The following is a 15,233-nucleotide window of genomic DNA, read 5'->3' on the forward strand; positions in this document are numbered from 1 at the left end:
GGAATCCCAGGGGCGAAAATTTTGTCAGTCGACCCGAAAGTTAACTTGATCCACCTCCGAATTATTATCGCGTGCGACGTGTATTTCCAACTCCGATTTCACGAGTGATACACCCGAGAGATGTGCCTTAATAGCGCGTAAGCTACGCACATGGCGGCTCTCTGCATTTTTCCTGCGTAAAATTTTCGCGTTCGGAAAATAAAAAATGTGCGGGGATGAACGGAGGCAGATTCGCCGGCGTTATTTCCAAATTTTTACACAGCACAACGGTCTGTTTTCGAGTATTTCCTCCTTTTTTTTTACTGAAATATATATATATATATATATGTGTTTCTCTCTTTTTCTCCCTCCCTCTCTCCTCTCAAGAGCGAATAGGTTTTTGAAGCCCCAATGGTTCGCTATAAAAATGTCATGTTTCTCGTGCCGTCGAGAAAGGCTTGGTTGCCTCCGTTTTATAGTATACTTCGTCACCAGACAATTTTACTGTTCCCAACGCGGCATTTTTTTATTAGTCGTCGTGCGGCTTCCTGTCAATTCCCCCTTCCCGGCAACGCCGGGGAATAAATGAAACGACGCGCGATGACGATAAAACCCAAATTAATTCGGGCAAGCTACACCGACACGTGGTTTACGCGTAATTAAATTCATTCCACTTTCCGAAGATACATTAAACAATTTACATCAATTTACCCGAAAATGTATAATTACATCGATAAAGCCGTTGCCATTATATTTCGTAACTCTCAATAATATTGCAAGTAATATAATTAATTCATTTTCGAATCAACGTCGAATAGCCAGGATTTCGTTAGAGAAAAAGAGAAAGAGAGAGAGAGAGAGAGAGAGAGAGAGAGAGAGAGAATTCTCATTGATTCATTATCCTTTCACTCATTTCAGTTAAATCGATCAATTCGTCACAGAGATAGAACCACAACATGGTAAGCGATATCTGCGATTGATTTTCTCTTTTTTCGCCCCCAACGCGCAGATTTCTGAATTTCAGCAATCTCGGGAGTTCGATAGACGTGCGGAAGCACGTGTTGAGATCGCGTTACGAATTCCGGGTAAGTTCGGAATCGAGAGTGACTTGAAATAACCACTTCATCAATCTAAATCCAGCGAGCTGTAGCGGATGATCTTTGTGTGTTATTGCCAAAGTCAAAGCGTGCGAAAATTTATTTCTACATTCCGTGTAACAAGTTGCTAAATACAAACGAATACATATATATATGTACGTATACGCCGCTCAAAGCAGGCGACATGGAATGCAACGTTGCACTCGCGCGCTAGTAGATATAAATTCAACGAGAGACTACAATCTATTTGTTGAAATCCAATATCCGGCAGCCAAGCAAAATAACGATAACTGCAAAATCCTCTCGTCTTGCGAATACGTTACAACTAATCTGTTCAAACATTCCGATTTTAATTTAAATGCACTTTTACTCGAACTGAAAACCCCATTCGTTCTTTTATCTCTGTTGTACACACTGCATATATTAATATATATTCGTGGATGAACAAGGCTGCACTTAATTAATTGCGTTTAACCATCGAACGAGAAACGTTACCAAGAAATATTGATCTTATTATCAAGTGGTTTTTAAGTATCAAATCATAGAAAGCGAGTATCCGGTCGATGATAATCAATCACAAGATATCAGGAGTTAAATTCTGTCACAGTTAAAATTTGGCACGAGTGTTTTGCGCCCAACTCGTTAACGAACGGGTATTCGAGATTCTACAGAATGCCTGTCGCTAAGTGAGACATCCCGTCGTATACCTACAGATCAGGTCATTCTGAACGTTCATTACCACTTCGCAAAGAACCGTGCGAATTGTTGAGTCATCAAAGAAACTTCTACAAATTTTCAATAATTGATAACTCAATATTTCGACCGGTTGTTTGCAAAACAACGGAGGATTCAGCTGTTTATAATAACCTAAACTACAAGTACATGACGAATGTCCCATTTAGCGGCGGACACTCTGTGTACGATGAGTTGCCAAGAAAAAATCGCGATAATTCGGCCGAATGTATTCGCCGGTGAGAGTCTCTCCTTTGCGTTTAAACGCGTAGTGTGCGTTCAATCGCCGAGACCGTACGTATTGTAATAGAACGGGCGCGCGTTGCAAAGCGGGGTCGATTTAGCCGAACGTTTATTCGCACGGTCATTACCGTTTTCCAAATCCCGGCGTAAATCGTAACGCACATTCGCGTGCACATGGCGCGGCTCTATTTAAAGGCCGATACCGCGCGCTTGAATTTACACCCGAGCACGTGTAGCCCGATTCCGCGGCATAAAGCGTTTGTGTGTCCATTCGGTAAGGTCAATGTCCACGGCGGCCGACCCTCCTCCTCCCGCGCAATTCGATGAAACATCTCGAAATATCTGCCTTTGCCGCTTCAACCACGGTGCGGTATTATTTACCAAGCTTCTCTCCCGGTAGCTTTACGAGTAGCTTGAAGGGTACGTTCCCTACTGCTTTATCCGTCAGCCTTGAGAGAAAGAAGCCCGACCGCGATAAGAGACTCTTCGCGTTTAGCCTCGCACGAATAACATCCCGAGATAAGCCCTACCGTGAATTCTTTCGCCCTATCTTGTCGGGTTAAAAGAAAAAGAAAACATTTCGACGAAGCGTCCAAACGAAAACGCGATATGTACACGCCGCGCAGCCTGCGATTTCTCTTGGAAAGTTTCACAGCTCGATCACGTGAAATCGAAATTTCATACTGCGCGCATTACTGCTTTGAGAAACTTTTGACACGATCAAACGAAGCGAGATCATAAACATCCGTCTCGCGGTTTAAACGTCCTGTAAGTAGAATGTATATTTTTCGCGAGAGATGTTCTCGATTTCATCCTCCTACAACCGCAAAATTCATGGGCGTTCACGTAGGATCGGGCCCGACTGCGGTGCGTTTGTCGCCTTCGTTACGACTCACAGGGTGCGTCGTTAACCGCCTTGACGTTTATCTGTCGCTGCACACGTGCACCGCGCGATAAACTAGGCGTACGAAGTGCAGCACTTCGCGACGCTACCGACCGTCCGAAATATTGGCAACCGTATAGCGACGCACTCGCAATATTGTATCTGGTATCGCAATAACCCGAATTAACGTCGCATCTCCGTGATTGATGCAAGCGGCGAGAGCCGCACAGTGCGGGGACGCTTTGGTTTTCGTCTCGTCTTACGGTCTCAGGCGATGCCGGCGAGATCGCGCACACATCAGCAGGTGTAACCCGGAGCCTCATCGGCAAACGAGCCTTCGTTAGAAATAATTAACGATCGTGCATCATCGAGCAATGTTGCCTCCACGTAGATAATCATACATATCGATTTGACACGACAGCGACGAAGATCGAAGCGCGTTACATTCCGGAAGATTTCAACTGTTGTCGATTGTTGACGCGGGGAATTTCAGGTCGGAAAAATTCGACACTTTTATATGCGAATTGTTTAAATGCGCTCCGAGATAATAAACACGCGAAATAACAGGAGGATTATTAAAACTTAAAACTCGATAAAACTTCTCTATTTTTATGGCGACCGATTTTCCTACCTCCTCGTGGCTGGTAAATTATAATAAATAATCAGACGCAGCTGACAATGCGACACGGTATTGCCCACGTCCCGACATCCTGCGCCCTCTGTCCTAGTTTTCCAATTCAACATCTGCTCCGGTTTGTTCTGTAATAGCACACCGGATACTCGGTCGTGGCACTGACACTGATATTCGCGTAGATTCGATCGGAAAAACGCGCGTTGATCGACACAATGCCGACGAGGGAGGTCTGATTAAATATTTTAAGAGCCGACAGGAATGATAATGAACGGGTCGATACGCGTATTTCGTGTCGTAGTGTGCGCGTGGCACGTCGGCTCGAGACTAAATGACTTGGCTTGGGGAAAAAGACGCGCGCGAATACCAAAACAATGAGCAAAAAGGGCTGCGTCATCTGCCGTCAAATGCCAGCCGTCGTCGTCCGCCACTGAACGGCCACCGAGTGATCAAAACAAACTGCTCTCGTAAATATTCCGAAACTCAGAGACGTCAGTAAAGTTATCAGAACGATGTGCGTTCAAAATTTCGCCCATAGTATTCGATAAATGTCATCAATATGCGATTGATAGCGGCGTTTCCGATCGACTCGTGTTTTCGCGTGAGACAATCGAATATCCGGCCGTGATGACGACCAGAAGCTGATCTCATTGATAGAATATAGGACGCAGGATGTAGCGGCAATCGACGACGACTGTCCTACAAGTTTTCTCGAATTTTTCTTTCAAATTCCATCGAAATTTTCCATGCGAATAAAACAAAGCGATAATAACAGAGAGATTATGAGGAAGAGTTCGCTCATTTCAATTTCATTCTTGTATTCCGTCAATTTCGTCAATTTGTCTTTATACAGATTATTTTCTTGGTATATATTCTATTTGCAGTTAAAACGCATAATAAATAGCTTATTGATACTGAAAATAAAGATTAAGTGTAGATGGGTCTTTAAGGACTTATTTACATTCAAGATGGAGGAAATGGGCAGTAAATAAGTATTTGTAACATCAAAGTAGGACGACAGTCTGTACAGTGTTATATCTCGAGACTCTTCGCTAGCCTCTCGAGTTTGACGGAATTTGCATGGTTAATGTGGGATCAAAATTTCGACGCGGGTAGCTACTATGTCGCACTGTATGAGTCAACAGAACGATGCTATTCAACGATATAACGTATTAATAAACGTCGCCATGATAAATATACATCTCTGGCCTGGCGATCGTATACGTCGCGGATCGCGCGGTCTATCCGGGAAGTTCTCCAATAAACTTGATATTAAGTTCAATTTGCTTTGCACCTCGTAAAAGCGGACTCGCTTGTAACGCCGGCCACGCGTCGGGGGAAATATTGGCAGTTCTACCGTGTTAACTAGATTTACATCGGATGTACTTCCAGCTGCAACTGTCGCCGTTACGTTGATGATATACACCGTCACGCGTGGATCCTTACTGATCGCGCGTCGAAACGAAAATTTCGTAAATTTACTACCCACTTTTCCCTTGAAATGGCACGACCAGCGTCAACAGATCCCTCCAGCACAAGTTACGCATCTCCGTGAAACGTTCCCGTTGAATAAATGTTTGCCCGGTAGATGAAAAGCCGGAAATCGAATCTACAGTATGTTTTCGAATAAAATGAAATATCGATCGGCGCATTTGCTGATTAAATATACAGTTCGGCGCGCGGTGGGAGAAAATAAAAAAGAGAGAGAGAGAGAGAGAGAGAGAGAGAGAGAAAGATAATAGACGTGAGACGCGCGGGAAAGCGAATTGTTCCGATTAATTTATTTCGATAAATAATAAAGATAAGACGAGATAATTTCATGAATATCAGGAGATTGAATTATAAAACTTTGGACACAGAATTATGCCATTGGGAAGAAAACGGAGGAAAGAGAAGGGGCGAAAACAAAGACGGAAAAAGCTAAGAACGTGCTTGAGAGAGCTTAAACCTTCGAGGAAGCTCTAGCTGGATGAGCTTTTAATTAAATTGAGAAGATGAGCCCTTAATGGAATATGAAGTTGCGTTTTAGATACGGTCGAAATTACACGGGTGCTTATATACGCGATAGAATTCTAGTTTTTACTGCGTATAAACGCGAAGCGGACAAAAGCCATAATTTACGTTAGCGTTGGCCGCCAGTTTAATGCGTATTATGATATCATATGCATTTATTTATAGAACAGTAATAACGCACAATGTTGAACGCAGCGATACCGCAACGCTTCTTATAATTGTCCACCTCAACGGCAAATAAATCTGTCTGTTGCATAAAATTATGTTTCTCTTGGCGTTAAATTTTTCTCCCGCTATTAATATAGTTCGTAGAAACGATATTATTGCACGTTTATAAGAAGATTACTGAATTACATAACCCTTCCTCCCATCTTTACCTTTCAGTGATTTTAGCGTCAAAATATTTCAGTAATGCAAAAATAAAAGAGATTTCATTTCTGTTATTGCATTGTGAGTCACCGACGCATTTCGTGCCGACGGCGACGTATCGTTAGCACCTTTGGTCGTCGCGCGAGTGAGAAGCCCACGGTCAGCTCAGAAGCTCTTTAATTAGCGACCCGATCGCCGAGAGAGACGCAAGAAAACGTGCTTTGGTGTGACCGGATAGCTATGCGAGCACTCGTGAACAGAAGCAGTGCAAACAATGTCGAATGACATCGACCCGTCCGACCGGCCGGCCAGCCGGTTACCGAGGGAAGAGGAGGGAGCGAGCGAGAGGAAGAAAGAGAGAGAAAGAGAGACGACGGGAGAGCTCAAAGCTCATCTATTATTGGCGCAAAACAGAAATAAAATGCAGTGCGACGGCCTGTGAAATCTACGAGGCTGACGTGCTGCCAACATTTGTTCTCTGTGGCTTTGGCTTCAATATTTTCAATTCCCGTTATAGTCCGCGCCGCGGGATTGCGCCACTTTCCCGTCTCGACTGCCCCCCTTCGCTCCCTATCCCTGGTGTTTGCACAAATGCGATGAAAACAAAGAAAAAACACGCTACATACGTGGCTACGCGTTCACACACACACACACATACATGTGCATGCAACATTTGTCGCGTATCGGCGACACATCGGCGTTGTACACTTTGCGAACGTTATTCGTTCCGCCGCTATTTAAATTCGAATTTTTCGTCTCGAATATTCCGGCGATTTAACAAAACTTCTATTATAAGTAATCTCTTTTTCAACAATCGTGTCGAAACTCCCCGTGTTTGAAGGAAAAGGATTGACGTTTAAAATGGAAAAATTGTGTAAAAAAAAAAAGAACTTACCACAGTGATGGGGTATACTGGGTTGATAATTGTGAAGAGTAGTACGTGATTCGGCTTGTTATTGTCTTCTCTGAAACAGTAATTAATACGTGTTATTCCAGCAGCCGTGCATGGCGGGCTTCGTTAAAGCTTCGCTCTAAGGCATACGCGCGGCCGATAAAATCGAGACTCTCTATCATTGGTTCTCTCGTCCGGGGACGCTCCAATTATTTAAAAATTCAATTACCGGAAGCTCGGTAACGGAAACGGGGGGCCTCGATTATCGCCGAGTTTGCGAAAAACGTCGAGAATAATAATTCACTCTCCGCGGGCACGGACGTCTTGCTGACGCCGCATAAAATTGCATTGATTGCACACCCCCTCCTCCCCCTCCCCCCTCGTGAAACTAGAAATATTATCTCCAGCTTCGTTTCCTCGGATTGAAAAAAAACAGTCCTCGTTAACTGCGCTCGCGAAAGCTCCGTTTATGAACATTACCTGTAACCTCGGATATCGTTCTCACGTTCTCCATATTGCGCGTTTAAAAAATCCCTTCTCTCCCGATATCAGTAAGCTAAATTATCTCGCGCAGAGCGGTTCACAATTTATACGAAAAAAAAATTGGAACATTCTACGCCGCGTCGTGGGTGATCTCCTACGAAAAATTTCCGTGAAATCGTCAAAGCTTCAAATTCCATGTTTCCTTTTCATTTAACATGCAAAATGAAGAGGTGCATATATGTCAAATACACACGAATATGAAGACGTATAATATATTTATGTATATAGTTTGTGCGGTACGGTCGACGCGTGGATTGCACGTGCATCGCAGGAACGCGGAGAGTTATTACGTCAAAAGTAGGGTATCTCGCATCCCCGACGCGGGGAAACTAAAGGGAGAAGCGAAACGAAGTAATCTCCACATGAGATTTGACGTGTTCACATGTTATACAGGCGGAGCAGCGGCAGCAGCCGGCACCGGTGATGGACGGCAGCGAGATATATTTTTCACGGTTGATATCGGTATATACATCTTATCTTCGTGACTCGCATCCAACATAAAAATCAATCGCTGCAATTTTCCCGCGAGCGAAACCCGTGTCACCTGTGTATGATGTTGATAGCCTGGACGGCTGAGTAGTACGGAATACCCGATCGCGTGGGTCGATGTAAATTGAATCACCTCGGATCAACCGAGCTTATTTGACTTTCCGGATTGTGATACGATTTACTATTTACACCGGGTTGCCGTAAAAATACGGGCGTAATTCTCGCTTAAGAGGACAAATTTGCTGAGCCGCATTCGTTACATCAAATTTTTATCTGACTTCGGTCATTCTCTTGTAGTCTCCGGTACTTAAAAAGATTAAAATGCAATAATTAATAATATATGAAATATTTACAAGAGATAGCTTTTTATATCGAGAGAAACTATAGTTATTTTCGGCCTCAACCGTATCATTATTTTATGGTTTTAACCGCAAAAATAGTAATAGCGATATGTAAATTTATTATCACTAATATCATAACGACATTCGTTAGAAAAATGGTTCTCCTGACTGTAATTCTTTATGATGATTATCATTAAAAATATTAAATATTTTTCCCTCGGTGTATTCGTACCCTTTTCCTACTCGTAAATGTTCGCCCACGAACGGCTCAAACGATTTAAAGTAAAAAAAAAAACACCATACAAATATCGCTTTGTCCCTATTTTCCTCTCCGTTTATCGCCAACTATTCGACATTATCTCCGGATTTTGCGATCGCCCACCGACTCGCCGGCTCAGATTCACTTCGCCAAGGAGTTATCGCGACTTCGCGGAGCGGATATCATTCGCGCTATCGGATTGCCCGCCGGATTGAATCGCGCTCAATGCTCGAGCTAACTTCTTATATTATTATACCTCGAACCGTAGAAGAGACGAAGAAGGATCAAACTTCGACGAGACCGGCTGCGTCGTTTTAATTAATTCCCGACGTCGCGATGTATAGGCCGCGCGTCTTGGCGTTTATCGAGCATCCAATTTCCACGCTCGAGCGTCCTCTTAAAAGCGCGTCAATGGTGTAACAGCGCACCCGGCACCGAATAAGAAAGTATTTCTGCGAGAACGGCCGTCCCTGCATCTCGAACAACGGAGTTAATCGCTTAATGACGATGTGTCGGCAAAAAACAAATTCAATCTAATACGCGAGCTCGACCTATGGAGCATTATTATTGATTTCGAAGAAAAAAGAAACCCTCCGGCGTACAACGTCAACTGTGAATTACGCGGCGATAACGTCTGTCGTTTTATCGAAAGCGACACAGCGGTCGGATTGCACGCGATTGATTTCAATGACCTCTTACCGCGTGAAGAGACGATTCACGTGAGAGGCAATCTCGCGAGTGGCGCCGATCGAGTTGCACAAGTTAATAGGTCAAAGAAACACGATACCGCGCGTCCAGGCGAAATTGGAATGACGACGCGCCGCCAATGGTGGAACAGTCGGACATTAAGCCCCCGTAAGAGAGAACCCTCTGCATAGTACCGATAAACTTACCGAGGAGCGATTAGATAAGAGTGACCCGGTCATCGCGAATGGCCAACCGGGAGCTATTTTTATCTCGCCACGGTCGCACGAGGGAATCAAATAACGCGTACGGGAGAAAAGTGCGAGAAACAGCCGGTCTTTCTCTCGAGTGATCCGGAGTGATCTTGGACGGAAGAGAAGATCGCTCCACGACTCTACTATCGTCTCACGAGCTTCTACCGTCGTTATCAGCCGCGCATGTGTCACGTCTAATTTCGTCAGCGCGTTGTTTGAACACATGCGATAGAAGCGACCTGCCGCTTGCATAGCTAACTAACGGTTACGCGACGACACCGTAACTCACCTTTTGCGACGTGGCTCGTCTCCGTACGCACCATACTCGTGGTTCTGCAACAGAGAAACAAAACGGGATATCGTTAATCCTCCGGACGATTCGGTGCACAAGCGCCGGGGCGGAAAGCATTAACGGATTTCATTTCGGTCCGCTCCCCACCGTTCGTTGCGCTCAACGAGCTCCCTCGAAAGTCTATCGCCGTCTCTCCTTCGCGGAGTTTGCGAGTCGAGAGTGCGAATTTCCGCCGGCGGCGTTTCCTTTTGACACGCGCCCGCACAGCAACACGTGTTACCGCGCTCCCCGTTCGTTCGTTCGCGGTGGAATTCGCGCGCGGCGCTTTCGGCGCTGAATTTCGACGGTACGCGCGATGTCACCACGGATGCGTGTGGCTCGGCCGGTCTATTAATACGCGTGCGCACGCGCGTCTTTTTACGACGACACCCTAAAGCGACGGAAATAGTGCAGCGAGACACCTTAGGGCTCCGTGAGGTACGACCGCTTAAAGTAAATTCCCGCGGCCGGGAATCTCCGGGGTCCAATTAAGGACTTCCGAGCGAATCTCGCGTTCCTTTCGTCCCTCCGGCCGTCGAGAAAAGAAGAAAAAGAGAGAGATAGAGGGCGCACTGGATCGGACGTAAAAATAATCCCGACTAGAAATCCCCTCCTCATCCCTCACGAAACTTTCCGTAATCTTATCCGAGTGTCCTCGTGAACGTTTCGGCAAACGATACTCTTTAAACGGCCGAAGATATCGAGAAATCGGCCGTGACTCGAGGCCGGCGTGTGTTCGATAAAAAGGCGCAGCGGGATTATCGACGAGACTGATCCATCTTTCATGGACCGCGCGCGCGTTCGACGCTGTATATGCCGCCGAATATAATCCACCTCGCGAAATCTCACGCCGCGCGCGCGCGAATGTCAATCCCTGAGCGTCCCGGGCTCGCGTCATATCGCGTAATGCGCGCAGCGGCCGGTGAATAAAACACGAGACGTCGCGCATTCGTACGGTATTGGCGTGACGTGTCGTGGACCGTCGCGGCTAAATCATTCATTCGCGCATTTTTCCCGCGGCAAACGACAAGTGAAACAGCGCGCGCGGATCCAATGATATTAATGCGCGTGATTGTCGTTCGGTTCCGCACTCTGTAAATTACATCTGATTAGTACAATTGCCACCGGCCGTCGATGCGAAGCGGAAGAAATGATTCGACCGAAGTCCGCGCGAACGATAACCGATTGGTCAACGATACCGGAGATATCCGTCCACGAGAAAGGCGAGATCCTTACCGCTCCCTACTGGGGAAAAAAAATCAAACGTTCAATTAGAAGTCGACGTTTTTTCCAGGAAGAACCGAAGAACCGAACTCGCGCATTCGTAAAGCGCTTGTATCGATGAGAGAAATGTTCCGAGTGTACCGTCTATCGCTTGTCTATAGCTTGCGTGCTGCTATGTCGTCTCTCGTGTACACATCGGGTCGTCTTTCGCGACTGCGCTGGCATTGTTATGTGATGCACGTAAGAACGAACTCTGGACTCGAGAATACGAGCGTGGGGTAGACAAGAAGCGAGACACGACGGATGCGTGACAAAAGCCGGGCGATCGTGCGCGAACCCGCAAACGTGCGTCGTTAATGAGCCGGCTTTACGAAATTAACCGGAATGGCGAAGATGACAAAGGCTGGCCCGTTCCATTCGTTCTTACGTGAAAGCCCCGACACGGTGTCCCCGCGAGTATGTATCGCGTTTTCGCTGGTGCGCCCCCATCTCGTTGAATAATGAAGTCGTAACGAACGCGGCGGAGTCGACAACGAGCGTTTATACTTTCTATCGCGAGAGCAGCGCGTCAGGCATGAATATTTATTACCTCGAAAAGAGTCTAATGTTGTCATTAAGTGTCTTCTGTTGATGGAGGGAAGGAATCTACATCGACCGGATCGCCGATGTCGCGTATCCCTCCTTGTCTGTTCGCGGATCTTTTCCCGCTCGACTTCGTCCCATCATCGCCGCGTCTAATATCGGTATTATCTAACCGTCATTAGTAACAGTCAACGCGCGTATATATTATTTGATTAATTATCCGATTCTCTCGTCATATCCGCGAAGACCACGTCACGTTGAGAATAATAAGATCGTGAGATACGCGCGACGGACTTAAAGAGCGTCTATTCTTCTTGTTGCGAAATGGCAATTACGCGAATGTAAAACGCGAACCATTTTTTGCCGGTTTCGATAAAAAGCGACGTTAATTAAATCTCGAAAGGAAAGGGGGAATCTAGGACGCGAGATTAATAGAGCTTCCCTCTCGTCGCACCCGATCTCGCTAATTATCCGTACTCGTGGCGCTGATTCGGATCGCTCGATCGTCGCGAGCTACTATTTGCCAAAGACACATCTGTCCGATCAACTTCGGCATCACTCAATTAATGGGATTGGAGTTTCCACATTCATTTCACGTTTGCCTTTAACTCGGTGTTGTACACCGAAAGAAGGATTTCGTAACAAGTACCAAAATTTGGTCAATATATGCCGACCAAATGTTTGATTACTGTGACCAAATAATTTAGTTCCGTGTACTGTACATGCAGTATTGTGTGTGTGTGTGTGTGTGTATAGTTCCGTACATCATGCTGAACAATAGACAATATGTGGAACTACAGTGTACCCAGAAAACTAAATTATTCAGTTGCAGTAATCAAACATTCGGTCGTATATATTAACCAAATTTTGGTACGTGTTATCAAACCTTTCATCGAGAAGATTTCTTCGAATTTAACAAATTTTACCGCATCCATTTCATCATTGGCATGCTCCAAAGAAACTAATGTTTCGATTAGCAAGTACGACCGTTAAACTTTTCAACGAAAATATGTACCTTCATCTTAAACAAAAAATTCGTTTGAAACGAAAGGCAATTTTCTTACAAAGAAATTATTTGTTTCATTTTACATACTTATTGTAACCAAGTAACATTTTATTCAGTTAAAAGATATTATTTCAAATAATAGCGTTCTTCCCGTTAAACAATAGAGTTTTCCTCAATGAGACAATGAAACTTTCACTCAAACAAACCATACATCGTATATGTTGTTTCTACGAAACAAATTTCAGTCAAATAAACAGAAATACCAAACCTAAAGGAACCTTTTTCTCTATGTAGAGCTGTGACGACGTCAGCGAGAGAGAACGCCGGTATCATCGGCCATCGCGGTAGCGTCGCCGTAGCGCACGAAAAGAGGAGCACTTAGCCAGAACGAAACACCGCCTATCGTTACGCGAGCGGCGAGAACGAGAAATTCGAGCGCGGCCGCCGTGCCTAATGATTTATCGTCCGCGATCGCTCGTTAATTCTTCGACGCTGCGCGGCGTCGCTGGGCCCTGCGACTTGCCAAATGTCGCGCGGCCGCGTCGAAAAAGAATATAACGCGAAGCGGCAAAGAATCCGCGCACGGGCGGACAGCCAAACAGCCGAGAGAGGGAATAGCCGACGCGCGTCGACGGTGTTCGAGAGATCTCCGTCGTCGCATCCCACCTATAACTCGCGCATAGTATCGCCGTTACGAAGCGGAATGCCGACGTAGATCCGTCATACGTTGTTATAAACATAAGTGTTCATTGGCGCGCGACCAACCACGTGCTTTCGCGCTCAATGGATGCTCCCTCTTACCGCTTTTCGCTCGAAGAAAAAAAAAAGAGCTGCCGAGGATGTAAACAGCGACTTTCTGCTCTTAAACTTGCATCGATCGAGTTCGGCACATTGAGAAATGGGGACCGTCGCTGAAGCTTTTTCTCCCGCGTTTTCGTGATTCTCGTCGCGTGAGCATAGGTTATAAGCGTCCCTTTTTGTTATCGCACGAAGCACTTAACAAAGATTTCAATCGTTGACGAATTGAACATCCGTCATTGGGTCGGGTAAATCTTTTTCTTTTTTTTCTTGAAGATGGCAGGGAGAAAAACAGAAGCGGCGGCAAGAGTAACGTTTCGAGACGTAAGAACGATAGTGAAAGCGTGCTTGCTGAGAAACGCGAAAATTATTGTGCTCTGAGGGACCACATCAGTGAATTCGCGACCGGCTATCCGAGATTTAACATCGCCTCGAGCACTATTAAGTTATTTGGCTTCTCATTTCAAGGACAAAAATTTGCTCGATATGAAGCAGGAAATTTGCTTTCGACAATGAAATTAAATATTATACATAAAAATGTGATTCTCTCTCTCTCTCTCTCTTTCTCTCTCTCTTATATTTTTATATTGTACAAAGAGTTACATTGTAAAGCTAGAATTAATTTTATATTAAGAGATTATTAAAAATTTTATATTATTATTGCAGTTTAATTTGCATTAAGAATTAATCGTGTATTAAATTTTATGTCATTTTATAATAATTTCATAATAACTTTTTAACTCGATATTTATCTTACCTTATTTTCATATCAGGAAGTTTTATAAATAGATCATTAAATCCATTTTGTAATCCACAGACTGCACGTATTTCATGACGATACGTTAGCTGTTAGCGTGAATCGTCAGAATGGTAAACCGAATCATGATACGTATGTGCTACTTGAGTCGAGTTGCGGTCTTGTTATCCTGGTTGTACGATGCAAAACATTTTCGAGAGATGCCGTGTGTCCTCGATACAAAATTAGGACGTGTCCATCGACTCGTGTCTGCCTGACAAGCGGATCTGCCTATTGAGTTGACCGTCCGTCAAAAGAGGAGACGGGCGAACCCATTGGGCCAATTTTCTCCGCCTTCTTTACAACGATAGATGATAAGAATCTGGACAATCGCCTGTTTACTTATTACTTCTATTTTCGAGACACACTTCCAATTTGTCAAGCGGTATCGAAAAGAAAAGAGAAGAATCTCCGAGTTTTTGTAAGATATATAAACACTTCTAAGAATATTTTTTCTTTACATAACAGAGATCTAGATATATGATAACGCGTTCTCAATCCTTAAGACTTTCTCAAATTATTCTCAGACCATTCTCATTAAACTATTCATATTTGCGTACAAGGCGCATCGCTAATTTTCCCTACGTAGACACGAGTGATTAACTTCGCCATAAAAAAAAAAAATTCCACAAGACAAGTCGAAACAAATCCTCGTGAGCGGAATCGCTATTTTCACGAGGACATTGATTATACACGACTAGCGTGTAAAAAGTTACAGTTTATCGCGTCGCATTGCTTCCAAATCCCGAAAAGAATATGCAAGGGATCGCGGAGAGGCGCGCGTCTCCGTTTCGAATTTTCGGCGCGATCCGCGGACGGGAATCGGATTTTTCGCGCAAGATTACCGACAACTTGTTCGCTTCCGGACTCATGGTAAACTCGTTACAAGAGCGAGTTGTTCTTGTTCGCGATCTCTTTATCAGCACGCGTGGCTGGCGCGCGGCCAATCGACTTTCTCCTCCTCGGCCGTAGAGAACAACCCATTCGTCTACTGTGCGGTTCGCTTCGATTTGCTCTAGCCGCCGCTGGATCGGTTAGAGCATTGACCGGGAAGAGAATAGACGCTAATATCGTAATGCGAGCCTTA

At 44.9% G+C, this 15,233-nt stretch overlaps 1 protein-coding gene across 2 annotated transcripts in view; it reads right to left on the minus strand.

Annotated features, from left to right (window-relative positions):
• The window catches only part of LOC106752363 (heterogeneous nuclear ribonucleoprotein L), a 184,728-nt gene that overhangs the window by 150,769 nt on the left and 18,726 nt on the right, over positions 1 to 15,233 (minus strand). For both annotated transcript variants that reach the window (XM_014634020.1, XM_014634019.1), the window contains exons 2-3: positions 9,699 to 9,742; positions 6,843 to 6,912 (exon numbers count right to left, since the gene is read on the minus strand). In XM_014634020.1, coding sequence (XP_014489506.1) covers positions 6,843 to 6,912; positions 9,699 to 9,742 — 114 coding nt within the window. The remainder of the gene's footprint in view (positions 1 to 6,842; positions 6,913 to 9,698; positions 9,743 to 15,233) is intronic.

Source organism: Dinoponera quadriceps, unplaced genomic scaffold, assembly GCF_001313825.1.
Source record: "Dinoponera quadriceps isolate SergipeBrazil2010 unplaced genomic scaffold, ASM131382v1 scaffold248, whole genome shotgun sequence".
NCBI classification, from domain to species: Eukaryota; Metazoa; Arthropoda; class Insecta; order Hymenoptera; family Formicidae; genus Dinoponera; species Dinoponera quadriceps.